This window comes from Mirounga angustirostris, unplaced genomic scaffold (genome assembly GCF_029215605.1).
Source record: "Mirounga angustirostris isolate CCGP_5_RB_7025 unplaced genomic scaffold, mMirAng1.0.hap1 SCAF_9, whole genome shotgun sequence".
Classification (NCBI taxonomy): Eukaryota; Metazoa; Chordata; class Mammalia; order Carnivora; family Phocidae; genus Mirounga; species Mirounga angustirostris.
This window is the reverse complement of record NW_026991717.1, coordinates 96,056,950-96,071,485: the sequence shown is the minus strand read 5'-3', so window position 1 is coordinate 96,071,485 and position 14,536 is coordinate 96,056,950. Positions and strand designations below refer to the sequence as shown.

General features: G+C 35.6%; 1 protein-coding gene across 8 annotated transcripts in view; it reads left to right on the top strand.

The window, feature by feature from the left end:
* NEMF (nuclear export mediator factor) overlaps positions 1-14,536 on the top strand; it is a 54,334-nt gene that overhangs the window by 27,241 nt on the left and 12,557 nt on the right. For all 8 annotated transcript variants that reach the window (XR_006795057.3, XM_064571005.1, XM_045900796.3 and 5 more), the window contains exons 17-26: positions 1,408-1,511; positions 2,868-2,930; positions 7,641-7,753; positions 9,622-9,679; positions 10,144-10,202; positions 10,292-10,412; positions 11,539-11,818; positions 12,546-12,588; positions 12,737-12,786; positions 14,354-14,507. Coding sequence is in view for 7 of the 8 variants with exons in the window: in XM_064571005.1 (XP_064427075.1) it covers positions 1,408-1,511; positions 2,868-2,930; positions 7,641-7,753; positions 9,622-9,679; positions 10,144-10,202; positions 10,292-10,412; positions 11,539-11,818; positions 12,546-12,588; positions 12,737-12,786; positions 14,354-14,507 (1,045 nt within the window). In the remaining variant the exon portion in view is untranslated. The remainder of the gene's footprint in view (positions 1-1,407; positions 1,512-2,867; positions 2,931-7,640; positions 7,754-9,621; positions 9,680-10,143; positions 10,203-10,291; positions 10,413-11,538; positions 11,819-12,545; positions 12,589-12,736; positions 12,787-14,353; positions 14,508-14,536) is intronic.

Genomic DNA, 14,536 nt, shown 5'->3' with positions numbered 1-14,536 from the left:
TGACTACATTTACATTTAATGCAATTTCTGATACATATGGGTTTAAATCTAACCATTTTACTATTTGCTTTCTATTTGTTCCATTTGTTCTTTACTCTTGTTTTTCTGCCTCCTTTTAATTTTTTTTCCTTTTACTTATATGCTCCTTTACTAAGATGATTACAGAATACATCCTTATGTTTCTCATTTTCTGTCTTTGTAAGTTTGTCGTTTTAGAAACCTCTTTATCATCAATAGGGCAGTTGTTAAATAAGTATAGTACATCCATTCAGCAGTGAAGACTTTTTTTTTAAAGATAGTATTTTTAAGTAATCTCTACACTCACCATGGGGCTCGAACCCACAACCCCAAGATCAAGAGTCACATGCTCCACCAACTGAGCCAGCCAGGTGCCCCAAGAAGACATTTTTAAGTGAAAAAAGAAAGCATTTTCAGAATAGTTTGTGTTGTGTCTAAAAGAAAAGGTTTACAATAGGCATTTTATTCTAGCTTTTGTATGTATAAAGAAACTCCAGAGAGGGAAACAGAAAGCTAATAACAATGGATTCCTGTTTGGTAGTGGTAATAGGACTGAAAGAGGATGCAGGATCTCTCACCATACCTTTTGTATAATTTTTAAAATTTCTGAACTGTGTATATGTATTAATAAAAAATCAGATTAGAAAACAGGGATAATTTTGGGAGATATAAAGGAGTTTAGTTTAATGCCTGTGCTTAATCTATCATTTTTAACCAGAAGGTTTTAAATTGTAGATTAAGTCATAAAGATTATCATCTTGGTAGTCAGGTGTAATATAGGAAATACTTCTATTCATCTCTGTGTCATTTTCTAAATGTCATACAAATACACTCTTTACTTTTTATCATGATGGTACATATTAATCATGAAAACCCAAATTATTTTGTCCCTTGAGAAAAGTTATAATTTTATACTTCTAAAGGTAATTTTTGCTCTATAAAAAAAGTATAAAGAATATCATATATGTAAACATTCAGTTGAAGACAGAATGGGAAAACTTTTCTTTCTTACCAGTAGCCCCAAAACCTAGCCAGTGCCCCACAGAGGGACCATGTGACGTTTTACGCTTTTGCTTTGTGTAATTCATTGTTGTGTTAACCTTGAGTTTAAGAAGGCTCTGTATGAGAGTGAGATAAGGAGAGAACATACTTTTTTTAAACGTAGAATTTAATTATTCTCTTCTAAAGACTATCCTAAGGCAATTTGCATTACAAAATTTTAGTAAAATTCAGTTTGATGCTTTAAGAAATTAAACCATCAATTTGCCTTAACATATGAAGGTAGGATAGCTTCATGGGTTTTTTTGGTTGGTTTGTTTGCAAAAAGGATGTGAATTCAGGTGACTGTAAAGGAAAAGAATGTTAACTTTTTTTCTTTCAATTTGATAGGTTTGAGAAATTTCTGTGGTTCATTAGCTCAGAGAACTATCTAATTATAGGTGGACGAGATCAGCAACAGAATGAAATAATTGTGAAAAGATACTTGACAACAGGTAAGTAAGATTAAAATTTAAAGATTAAAATCCTAAGTAATTGGATCAGTTATCTCAGTATGAGATATAGATTTTCATCTTACAGTCCTTTGCTTGACAGGTTTAATTGGTAGGAAGAGTTTCATCTTGGTGGCTTATGGTTTGTTGAATATGTGCTTTGACGCTTATTTCTCATTTTAAGTGAATAGTCCTAAAGTAGTAGTACTGACCTACTCTGTAGTATTGGAATTTTGATTCTCTGCTACATTGACAAAATAGCTTTCAGTCCTCCAAAGTCATGTACGTCAGAATTTTAAAGGCTTAATTTTTTAGTGCTGAAGGTTGTAACTTTTTTTCACATTTAGAAACAGGACTTAAGCCCTGTGGTGTAAGGCTTCTCATTTATTTTTGTTTGCTGATAACTACCACCTCACTGTGGTTGAACCCGCAGTGTGGGTATCTGAAATCAGTAATCAAAGATAATCTGATGTCCACTGAAGATCCCAAGCCAGGAAAGAAAGCAGCAGGGAACAGGTTATTATAATGGTGCTCAGGGTTTGGTCTCTTGTCTTCTGTAGCTCTGTTCATTGTGAGCTGAGCCTTTCTTGGAGCAGTATGGGTTTTTCTGTTCTTTGAGTTTCAAATCCCGGATGAACTGTCATGGCAAGCAGTGGCTGCTCATTTTACCTTTCAGGAACTATGCACTTCCCTTTTCCCTTAAAAAAAGAGGAAAGATCTCACTTCCGCATTTCTTTGTTCATTTGGTTATTCATTGGTATCACATACTTAGAATACAATCAAGGCCCTCATTGTTGGCTTACAAGCCTCCTGGCTTCTTCTCCAGCCTCATTTCTTACTACTCTTCCCTTAGTCTGGCCTTCTGACTGCTCTTTATACATGTCAAACATCCATGGTCCTCAGGACCTTTACATTTGCTAGGATGAGTCATCTGCTCCATGTGTCTCTCACCCTCCAGCAGGTTAGCCTAGATTGGTTTACATGGTAACTCAACAAGTTTGAGAGAAAAAGAGGAAGCGCACAAGGACTATTAAGGCCTAGGCTGAGAATTGGCACTTGGTCACAGCTGCCACATTCTGCCAGGGCAGGTCATAGGGCAGGCCCAGATACGAGGGATGTGACTCCACCTCTTGAGCAAAGAGGTGTAGATCGCAGGGGAGAGAGGATCTGACCATTTTTGTAATCTACCATATTAGCATTGCTTTCCTATAAGGAAGCTTGTGAGAGCCTCCCCAGGGGTGGGAAATGGACTTTTCCTTATATGCCTTCTTATACCCTTTGGATTTTGAACCCATTAAGCCCATTTAAAAAGAAAGAAAGAAACAGGACTTAAAGTATTATTTCTCATCTGTTTTTAAGGGGACATTTATGTACATGCTGATCTTCATGGAGCTACTAGCTGTGTAATTAAGAATCCAACAGGTAATATATTTCTTTTTATTATTCAGAACTTTAATTCCTTTCTTTAAAATATTTTTAGTATAACTAAGACAAAAATTGTTAATAGAGATAAAGGACACTTTATAATGATAAAAGGGTCAATTCATCAATAAGATATAACTATTCTATATATATATATTTTTTAAGATTTTATTTATTTATTTATTTGTCAGAGAGAGAGAGACAGAACACAAGCAGGGGGAATGGCAGGCAGAGGGAGAAGCAGGCTCCCCACTGAGCAAGGGGGCCAATGTGGGACTTGATCCCAGGACCTGGGGTCATTACCTGAGCCAAAGGCAGACACCGAACCGACTGAGCCACTCAGGCGTCCCCATCACTAAGATATAACTATTATAAACATATATGCACCCAACAGCTTCACTGGTGAATTCTACCAAACTTTTAAAGAAGATTGAACACAAATCCTTCACAAACTCATCCAAAAAATACAAGATATGGGAAAACTTCCTCACTCATTCTGTAAGGCCAGTATTACCCAATAACAAAACCAGACAAAGACATCACAAGAATTGAAAACTACAGACAATATTGCTTATGAATAGACACAAAAATCCTCAACAAAATATTAGAAAGCCAAATCCAGCAGCATATTAAAAGGATTATACACTATGACAAAGTGGGATTTTTTCCCAGGAATGCAATGTTGGTTTAATATATGAAAATTAATGAGTATAGTAAAGTGTATTAATAAAGGACAAAAACCACATGATCATCTCAATTGATGCAGAAAAAGCCTTTGGCAATAATCCAACACCCATTTATGATAGAAATACTCAACAAACTAAGAACAGAAGGGAGCTTCCTCAACTTGGTAAAGAACATTTATGAAGAACCCACAGCTCACATCAGACTTAATGGTAAAAGACTGAAAACTTTTCCCTTAAGATCAGGAACGAGATAAAAATGTCTGTTCTTGTCATTTCTATTCAACCTTGTATGGAGGTTCTTCTAAGTAGGTCATTAGGTAATAAAAAGAAATAAAAAATACCCACATTGGTAAAGAATAAGTAAAGCTATTTCCATTTGCAGATGGCATGATCTTATATATTTAAAACTTCAAGGAATCCACCAAAAATTATTAGTAAACAAGTTTAGAATGTTTGGGATACAAGGCCATTATATGTAAATCAGTTGTAGTTCTTTTTTTTTTTTTTAATTTATTTGAGAGAGAGTGTGCACACATGAATGGGGGAGGGGCATAGTGAGAAAATCTTCAAGCCAACTCCCCACTGAGCATGGAGCCCAACTCAGGGCTTGATCTCACAACCTATGAGATCATGACCTGAGCTGGAACCAAGAATCAGATGACTGATTTAACTGACTGAGCCATAAAGGCACCCCCAAGTCAGTTGTATTTCTATATACTCGCAGTGAACAGTACTAAAGTAAACTAATAAAACATTCATTTATAATAGCATTAAAAAGAATAAAATACTTAAGAATAAATTTACCAAAAAGAAATGCAAGACATACACCCCAAACTATAAAACATCATTGAAAGAAATTAAAGGAGACTTAACTAAATGGAAAGACTTGTAGTGTAAGGATTGGAAGTCTTAATGTTGTTCTGATGGCAGTAACTCTATAGATTTGATGTAATCCCTCAGAATTCCAGCTGCCTTTGTTTTGCAGAGATGGATAAGTTGATCCTAAAACTCACACAGAAATGCAAAGGACCCAGGTCAGCCAAGTCATTTCTAAAAATGAAGGACAAAATTGGAGGACTCACACTTCCTGATTTCAAAACCTCCTACAAAGCAACAGTAATAAAGACAGTGAGGTATTGGTACGAGAATGGACAAATAGATCACTGAAGAGAATTGAGATTCCTCATTTCTAGTCCATTGACTTTGAACAAGTGTATGAAAGCCATTCAGTGGGGATAGAATAATGTCAACAAATGGTGTTTGGAATACTAATATCCATTTACAGAAGAATAAAAGTTAGGCCCCTGCCTCACACCATTTATAAAAATTAACTCAAGTGCATCAAAAACCTAAACTTAAGAGCTAAAACTATAAAACTGTTAGAAGAAAATAAGGCATAAATCTCATAATGAATCAGGAAGTCATTTCTCAGACATCAAAACCATAAGACAAAGAAAAACAGGTAAATTGGACTTAAAAGCCTTAATTCAAGGGAAGCTATCAAAAAAGTGAAAAGACAACTCACAGAATGAGAGAAAATATTGGCAAATCATTTATCTGATAAAGAACCAGTATCCGAAGAACTCATAAGTCTCAACAATAGAAAGGAAAAAAACAAAAACAATTTAAAAATGAGAGTCCAAATAGATATTTCTCCAAAGATATAAGAGTGGCTAACAAGCACATAAGGTCACATAAGCACATCATTCATCATTAGGAAAATGCAAATAAAAACCACAATGAGATACCACTTCACACGCAGTAGAATAGTTATAAAGAAAAAATAGACAAAACAAATGTTGGTGGGGATGTAGAGATTGGAACCTTTATATGCTGCTGATGGGAATTGAAAATGATTCAGCTGCTATAGAATAGAGTTTGGCGGTTCCTCAAAAAGTTGAACATAGAATTTACCATGTGACCTAGCAATTCCGCTCCTAGTTCCATAGATAGACATGACCACACTAAATTTGTTTGCAGATATACTTAACAGCATTATTTATAATAGCTAAGAAATGGAAACAACCTACATGTTCATTAGCTGATGAATAAACAAGATGTGGTATGTTGATATAATGGAATAGTACTCATTCTTAAAGAGATGAGGTACTGGTAATTGCTCTAACAGGGATGAACCTTGAACATGTGATGCTAAGTGAAAGAAGCCAGACACATTTGATTCCATTGATATGAAATTCCAAAATAGGCAAATCCATAGAGTCAGAGTATATTTGTTACTGTCATGGGCTGGGAAAGTGGAGAATGACTATTGGATATAAGATTTCCTTGGGGGATGATGAAAATGTTCTGGAATTAGTGGTAATGGTTAATAGGTTTATGAGTATACTAAAAACCACTGGATTATGTACTTTAAAAGGGTGAATTTTATAGTATATAAATTATATCACAATTAAAATATATTTGAAATCTAACTGTAGGGTTATATTATTAATATGCTTTTTGTTTTGACGATTTGGGTGATCTGTAGTAATTCTGGGAGTCTTCAAACTTTGAATAGGCTTTTCTAAATCATTCTATCTGGAATGTAGTTAGAGTTATTAATATACGTGAGAGGGCATTTCTTCTCTGATTTATTTAGACCATTAAAAGCCTGCTTTGTAAATATATTTTTATTGTTGTTGTTTATTTTTTATCTCATTTTAATGCCAGTATAGTTAACATACAGTGTTATGTAAGTTTCAGGTGTACAACTAGTGATTCAACAATTCTGTGTATTACTCAGTGCTCATTAAGATAAGTGTATTCTTTTTTTTTGTAATTTTATTATGTTAATCACCATACATTACATCATTAGTTTTTGATGTAGTGTTCCATGATTCATTGTTTGCGTATAACACCTAGTGCTCCATGCAGTACGTGCCCTCTTTAATACCCGTCACCAGGCTAACCCATCCCCCCACCCCCCTCCCCTCTAAAACCCTCAGTTTATTTCTGAGTCCATAGTCTCTCATGGTTCATCTCCCCCTCCGATTTCGCCCCCTTCATTTTTCCCTTCCTACTATCTTCTTTTTTTTAACATATAATGTATTATTTGTTTCAGGGGTACAGATCTGTGATTCAACAGTCTTACGCAATTCACAGTGCTCACCATAGCACATAACCTCCCAATGTCTATCACCCAGCCACTCCATCCCTCCCACCCCCCACCACTTCAAGATAAGTGTATTCTTAATCCTCTTCACCTGTTTCACCCATCCCCCTACCCAACTCCCCTCTGGTAATCATGTGTGTTCTCTGTAGTTAAGAGTCTGTTTTTTGGTTTGTCTTTTTTTTTCCCTTTGTTTTGTTTCTTAAATTCCACATGAGTGAAATCATGGTATTTGGCTTTCTCTTGACTGGTTTATTTTGCTTAGCATTATACTTTCTAGATCCATCCATGTTGTTGCAAATGGCAAGATTTCATTCTTTTTTATGGCTGAATAATATTCTATTGTGTATATATACATGACGTCTTCTTTATCCATTCATCTATTGATGGACACTTGGGCTGCTTCTATAATTTGACTGTTGTAAATAATGCAGCAAGAAACATGGGGTGCATGTATCCTTCTGAATTAGTGTTTTCATATCCTTTGGGTAAATACCCAGTAGTGTGATTACTGGATCATAGAGTAGTCCTATTTTTAGTTTTTTGAGGGACCTCCATACTGTTTTCCACAGTGGCTGCACCAGTTTGCATTCCCACCAACAATGCCCCAGGGTTCCTTTTTCTCCACATCCTCACCAACACTTGTTGTTTCTTGTGTTTTTTATTTTAGCCATTCTGACAGGTGTGAGGTGATAATTCATTATGGTTTTGATTTGTATTTCCCTGATGGTGAGTGATGTTGTAAATACATTGTTAATAAAAAATAGTAACTTTATGTAATATTGAAATAAAAATGTGGTATCATTATTTAAGATGTAAGAAGATCAGATCTGTCATGCTGCATGTAATTTTCATATGTTGCTGTGTAGAAAGTCTGTACTTGGGTACTGAAGCATTGCAGTGTCGTTATTACAGGAGAACCCATTCCCCCTCGGACCTTGACTGAAGCGGGCACAATGGCACTTTGCTACAGTGCTGCTTGGGATGCACGAGTTATCACTAGTGCTTGGTGGGTGTACCATCATCAGGTAATAAGGGCTGTGGTCCTTTTTCTTAATTTATTAAGAGCTATTGTGTACCGGGACACCTGGGTGGCTTAGTAGGTTAAGCGTCCAACTCTTGATCTCAGCTCAGGTCTTGATCTCAGCGTCATGGGTTCAGGCCCCATGTTGGTCTCCCAAAAAATAAGAAATAGCTATTGTGTACCAAATTTTGAGGGTATAGACGTGAACAAGGCAAAGTGCCTACTTTGAGCTGACGTTTGGTGGTGGAGAAAAATACATACATAACGTCTGGTAACAAGTGCTGTAAAAATTTTTTTTGAGAGTGGAGTAGGCAGTAGAGAGTGATAAGGGCTACCATTTTGAATGAAGTGTCAGGGAAGGCCTTTCTAGGAAAGTAAGATATGAGCAGACACTAAATGAAGAGAGCAAATGATTCATGCAGTTACACAAGATGACAAATGTTCCACTTATGACTGGCATACTGACCTAAAAGATCTTTCTCCTGTTCATCTTTGTTGGAATTTTCTGATCTCTTTTTGGCCCTTCCTGAAAAATAGCTATATCTGGTGTTTTTTTATTCACTTGGGTTTAGTAATTGTCCTTCTTAAATGCTATTTTACTTGATGCTACTTCCAATATTAGCATATTTGACTTCCCATTGCTATTTCACATTTTCAGTAATTACAATTGATAACGATGTACTTTTACAAGGTCCTAAAGCTATGCAGCAAGGTAAAGAATTCAATACTATTGGGGCACCTGGGTGGCTCAGTTGGTTAAGCGACTGCCTTCAGCTCAGGTCATGATCCTGGAGTCCCGGGATCGAGTCCCGCGTCGGGCTCCCTGCTTGGCGGGGAGTCTGCTTTGCCCTCTGACCCTCCCCCTCTCATGTGCTTTCTCTCTCTCTCTCATTCTCTCTGTCTCAAATAAATAAATAAAATCTTTAAAAAAAAAAAATTCAATACTATTATCCTCCCTAGTTTAATTTTACATCTATTTATATTCATTATTTTCTGCTGTGCTGTGATACTGTTTTCAGGAAATTAATATCACTCTGAGATTATATTTTCTGCCTCAGTACTGTTATAAAAGTGGTTTTAATTCTTTTATTGAATTGGTTTTTTAAGGGTGAAATTAGTGTGCTTTAATCCCTCCAGTATCTATGATAAAGATACTTTCAGATTTGGGGGTTTCACAGATAAATTTTTATTTATTTTTAAAGCTTTTATTTATTTATTAGAGAGCGAGCACAAGCAGGGGGAGCGGCAGGCAGAGGCAGAGGGAGAAGGAGGCTCCCCACTGAGCAAGGAGTCCGATGCAGGGCTCGATCCCAGGACCCTGGGATCATGACCTGAGCCGAAGGCAGATGCTTAACCATCTGAGCCACCCAGGCGCCCCAATAATAGAAAACTTTAAAATATTGTGCAATTATCTTCTTATTTTGCCAAATTAGAATGCATTTTTAAAAATCTACTATCATCTTTTCCCTAAAATGAAAGGTTATTTTACTACCCCAAAAACAGTACTTCAGGAAAGGATTTTATTTAATAAATACAGTATTAGTAAATATAGCTTTATGATATAAGCGTATTAAACTGTCCTTATTTTTCTCATTATATCTCAAACCAGAGGAAACATGTGGACAAGTTCTGGCTCTAATCCATGGCATTTGAAAGTTATTGGTGTAGTGTATCCTTCATTATTTCTTTTCTTTTTTACTGCAAAGGTATATCTGTCTTTGAAGAGATATTTCAGCGTTGAGAATTTTTGCTAAATTATAAACTTTTTAGGAGACAGTGCTGTTTACTTGAATATGACTTGACTTTATGGAGTGAAAATTTTAAAAATGTATTTCTTAAGACAACAGTATAATGTGGTGTTGTGTTCCTCAGGTGTCTAAAACAGCACCAACTGGAGAATATTTGACAACAGGAAGCTTCATGATAAGAGGTAATGACTTGTCGGTAGGTTATGGAGATAGGTTTGAGGACCATTGCTAATAGTATTTTCAGAACAGAAACTATTCTGATTTCATGTATGAAATCTGTTACGAAATAAAGAATATCTTGTGCTGCTGTGGCAAATTTAGCATTTGTCATGTCATCTCCATATGTATTTTTCTTGATGAGAATGTGCTTTCACATAAAGTTATAAGGGTAAGAATGTATAGCATGACCTTTTTTCTAAAAACAGATTATTCAGGGCTTGACTAACTCAAAGATGAGAGCAAGTATTCGTATTTTTTCTTTCTTAATTCCTGTTCCTATACATAATGCCAAATTCTGTGAATGGGAAATGTTCCTTCATGACAGAAAAAAGACAAAATAAATGTCACCACCAGTGTCAGATAATTTACAAGCATGAAATGGAAAAAAAAGGGATTTTTTAACATTTATGCTTATTGTCTTTTATAGGAAAAAAGAATTTCCTTCCTCCCTCATATCTAATGATGGGGTTTAGTTTCCTCTTTAAGGTATTCTTCAGCTTCTTTGTTATTTTTTTTTTCTGATTTTCATGAATCTTACCTAAAGTTCTGTCAGTGAAAAAGAACTGTTTTCATAGGTAGAGGAGTCTTGTGCTTGGAGACATCAGGGTGAACGAAAAGTCAGAGTGCAGGATGAAGACATGGAAACACTGGCGAGTTGCACAAGTGAACTCATATCGGAAGAAATGGATCAACTAGGTAGTTTACAGATTTTAATAAAATAGCTTATAGTGTTCCCTATTGTCTAGTTTATCTTCTAGATTCTTAGAGGATCATATCTACTTTGGGATAATTGAAATTTCAAAACAACACTTGTTACTCAATTTTACTGAATTTCGTTTTTGGCAGTATTAAATATACTTGTTTTAGTGAATTAGAAAGTGTTTAATTGGATCTGTAACTAATATACTATATAAACATATATAGTAAAACTTTAGTATTTAATGGGTCAAACATAAATGTGTTTAGCAGAGATAGACTCAGGTATTTACAAATGAGCATTTACTTTTGGATTTAAGAATTAGAAGTGATACAAAGATGAGTTTATAACAAGTGTAATTTCTCACGTGAGAATTTGGCTTGATTTAATAATACACTTGCTTCAAGTGGATAGCAACTGTGGTTGCTGAAATAAATTTACCCACCTACCTAAAAGAACTAGGGAAAGTATGGCCTCTATATTATTTTTACAGTTATTCTCCTAGGGTCATTCCTTTTTAGGACTAATACTGCATTGTTTCATTTATGACTACTGTTGGCATTACAAGATTTTTTAAAATTTTCACCATGTTCCCAATACTGTACAGAATTCTGTATTTACATTATTTTTAATGGAATTCTCACAACCATCTTTGTCAGGTGTTGATGGCATCTCCTATTATAGGTGAGGCAACTAATATTATTACTACTAAGCAGTGTTTCTTTTGAGAAAGTGTGAATACCTTTTGTGTGCCAGTTATATTACTTGTCTCATTTCACTTCTCATGTGCAAGTTACAATAACAGCTGCAGAATTTATGGAATTACTTCTCTTGTCCTCCTTTCTAGAAATACCTAACCAAGACAAGTTAGAGTTTTCATTGTAGAAATGGTTGCAATTCCAAGAAATTTATATAGTATCTTGGAGAGCATTTATTCCAACCAGTTCATGATACAAGAGTATCCTTTTGTCTGAATACCCTTTGGGGATGATCGGGCTTTTTTTTTTTTTTTTTGGTGATCTTTTGGAGAAATGGAGTCAACAGAATGCTTTTTTGAAGTTTTCGAGGTAGTCATCTAGCTTTGTTATGGTGGTATCACTCTGACTTAGCTTATGATATCTACAGATGGAGGTGAGAGTAGCAGTGAAGAAGATAAAGAGGAATCACACGAAACTCCTGTGGAAATGGAACTCATGACTCAGGTTGACCAAGAGGATGTCACTATTCAGAGTGGTAGGGATGAGCTAACTGATGAACTACTTCAGGAAGAAAGCTCTGAAGATGAAGGAGAATCCGAAGATGTAGTAAAAGATCAGGAACCTGTTGGTGAAATGAAGGATGAAGGGGAAGAGACATTAAATTATCCTGATACTACCATTGACTTGTCCCACCTTCAGCCCCAGAGGTAATTAAAAACGATTGTTTTATAGCTGGCAATGATGGAAGAGTTAATCCTTCTAAAATAATACCAAGGTTGACTATAGTATGTTTACCCTCCATTGTCTACAACCTATTCACCATTTGGGGGGTAGATTTCTCTAAAGAAATTTCCAGGACCAAGGGTAGAAAAATACAGTAAACATAAAAGTGGCCAAAGTAGGTCAGAAAAGAAACAAGTATATGAGTATAAATGCTAATAATATAAGAGAGGCAATTCCATTAAAAAAATTTAAGTGTTTTAATCTTTATTTAAAGTCTTACCGGTAGATCACCAAGTAAACAGTATCATAGTTTTAAAAGCTTTATCACTAGAATAGTTAAGAATAGCTTAGGAGTCAAGCCAGAATTGAGTCTTAGGGTATGTCCTTGGGCAAGTCACTCTATGTCTGAGCTTCAGTTTATTTCCTCTGTGAAAATGGAGTATTACCAACCCCCATAGGGCTTTGGTGAAGATTATACGTATATAAAGCATCTGGCAGTGCCTGGCACATAGTAAGTGTTCAATACATGTCTGCTATTTAAGAATATATTTAAAAGTGTGAGATGAGCAATATGATTTTTAAAAATTTTATCAACATGTGAAAATTTGTAGATTGCCAGTAATTAAGGGTTTGATATGGGAATGTTTGCGGACTTTGTAAATGAATGCCTTTTACAGGCTAGTGGATGCCTCTTTCTGTTTATTTTCATAGGTCCCTCCAGAAATTGGCTTCAAAAGAGGAATCTTCTAATATGGTAAGCTATTTTCAAAGTTTTGTGAAGAACATCATGTCTTTCTCATTGAATCATTTTCTACTTTTAATTTTACTTTCTGGAAAATTAATAGTAGTGATGTTATTGTTTGTATTTGCTTGTGTTTTTTTTTTTGTTTTAATTTTAATAGAGTGACAGTAAATTACAGAGCCGGAGACATTTGTCAGCCAAGGAAAGAAGGTAAACATATTTGTGTTATTTAACTGGAAAGCATGTAAATTTTTTTTTGTTTACTGGTGATTCAGTTATGACAGATGACTTGGAGGTTCTAAAGACCTCCCTTATTAAAATTAACAAGATTTAGCATAAATCTTGTTTAGTTCTTAATATTGAGCTCTATACAGGTTTTTTTGTTTTAGGCCCGTAATCTGTCACTACAGTCAGTGAGATAGGTCAAGTAACATGAGACAGACCCTTTGTTACATAAATATGTGCATTAAATAGGCTGGTTCTAGGATAATATTGGCAGGAATAAATAGGAATACTTGAAAATGATTAGGAAAGTTTCATTTAATAGAGAAGATTTTTTTCTTTAACATAGAAGGTCTCAGGAGGCAAACAGAAAGGCAGAAGGAAAGGGACAACTGAGACAATCACTATAGGGTAAAAAAAAGGCTATAAAGCTAGTGTAAAGCAGTCCAGGAAGAGATTCTAGAGTGGAATAGATAATAAACCCTTTTGTTTGAGAAAGAGTCATTAAATAGTTTCAGCAAACTCTCTGAGGACACAGCATTATGCTAGATACTGAGTATACAAAGAGGTAAAATATAAGAAAGTTTGTGCCTTTAAGGAGTTTTTGAGTCCTGGATTCAGGAAAGAGCCATACAGTAGGGATACAGTAGTTCAGGAGTAGGAAATTGCTGTGAGGCCAGGTGTGTTGAGAATGCCATCAGAAGTATACCTTGAAAATCTATTAGGACTAGGTAAATGAAGATAAGAAGGTCAAAGATTCCAAGGAGAATTAGTATGAACAAAGCAAGGCAGGGATTTGGAAGTAATATGCATAGTGCTTTGGGGAAATGATAAGTAGACTGAGGTGAAAGGGGCAAAAGTTCACGTTTGTGAACTGGTAGATGGTAAGATTGGCAAAGTGAACTTGGATCAAAAGTGGAGAACTGACTAGAATGATAAGCTAAGTATTTTTGGACTTAATCCTGAAAGTGATGTGAGGAGCACTTTTGGAAGATTTTAAATGGGAATGTGAGATAGGTAAACAAGGAAGATTAATCTAGAAGTTCATGTAGAACAGTTTATGGGAGAAATGCTGGAGAAAGGTCTGGGTAGGAAGTGATGAGGACCTGCGGTGGGAATAGGAGAGATTGCACATCAAAAATACCACAGTAATAGGATTTCCCCTTTCTCCTTCTCTGTATATCTTTATCCATTTATTTATTTAGCTAACCTATCACCATATTTTATTGAATACCTGAGATCTGCCAAGGCCATGCTGATACATAGACTACAAATCCCGGTGCCTGGCCATCAAGATGTTGAGGCTACTGAGTAAGGATAAGTCAAGGGTGACAGTGGGTGAAGCCTGGATGACAGAAAGAATGATAAATCCATGAGAGAGAAGTTTTCAGTTTTTTCTTATATGCTGATGTGCATATGTATGCTTTTATACTGTAGCCTGGTGTTTATGAAGTTAAGCAGAAGCTGTGATCGTTTATATATTGTACATGTTCCCCGTCCCTTGTAGTATTTTAGGGCACTAAGAATTAGATGTTCCCATTTCATTTCTATTTAGGGAAATGAAGAAGAAAAAGCTTCCAAGTGACTCAGGGGATTTAGAAGTGATCGAGGTAAAGGACAAAGAAAAAGAAAATACTCTACATATTGAAACTCATGCAGACACAAGCAAACGTGCGCCAGCCGTGCAGCCGATGAAACGAGGCCAGAAGGTAATACAGCCTCGGGCCGAGCTGCTAGA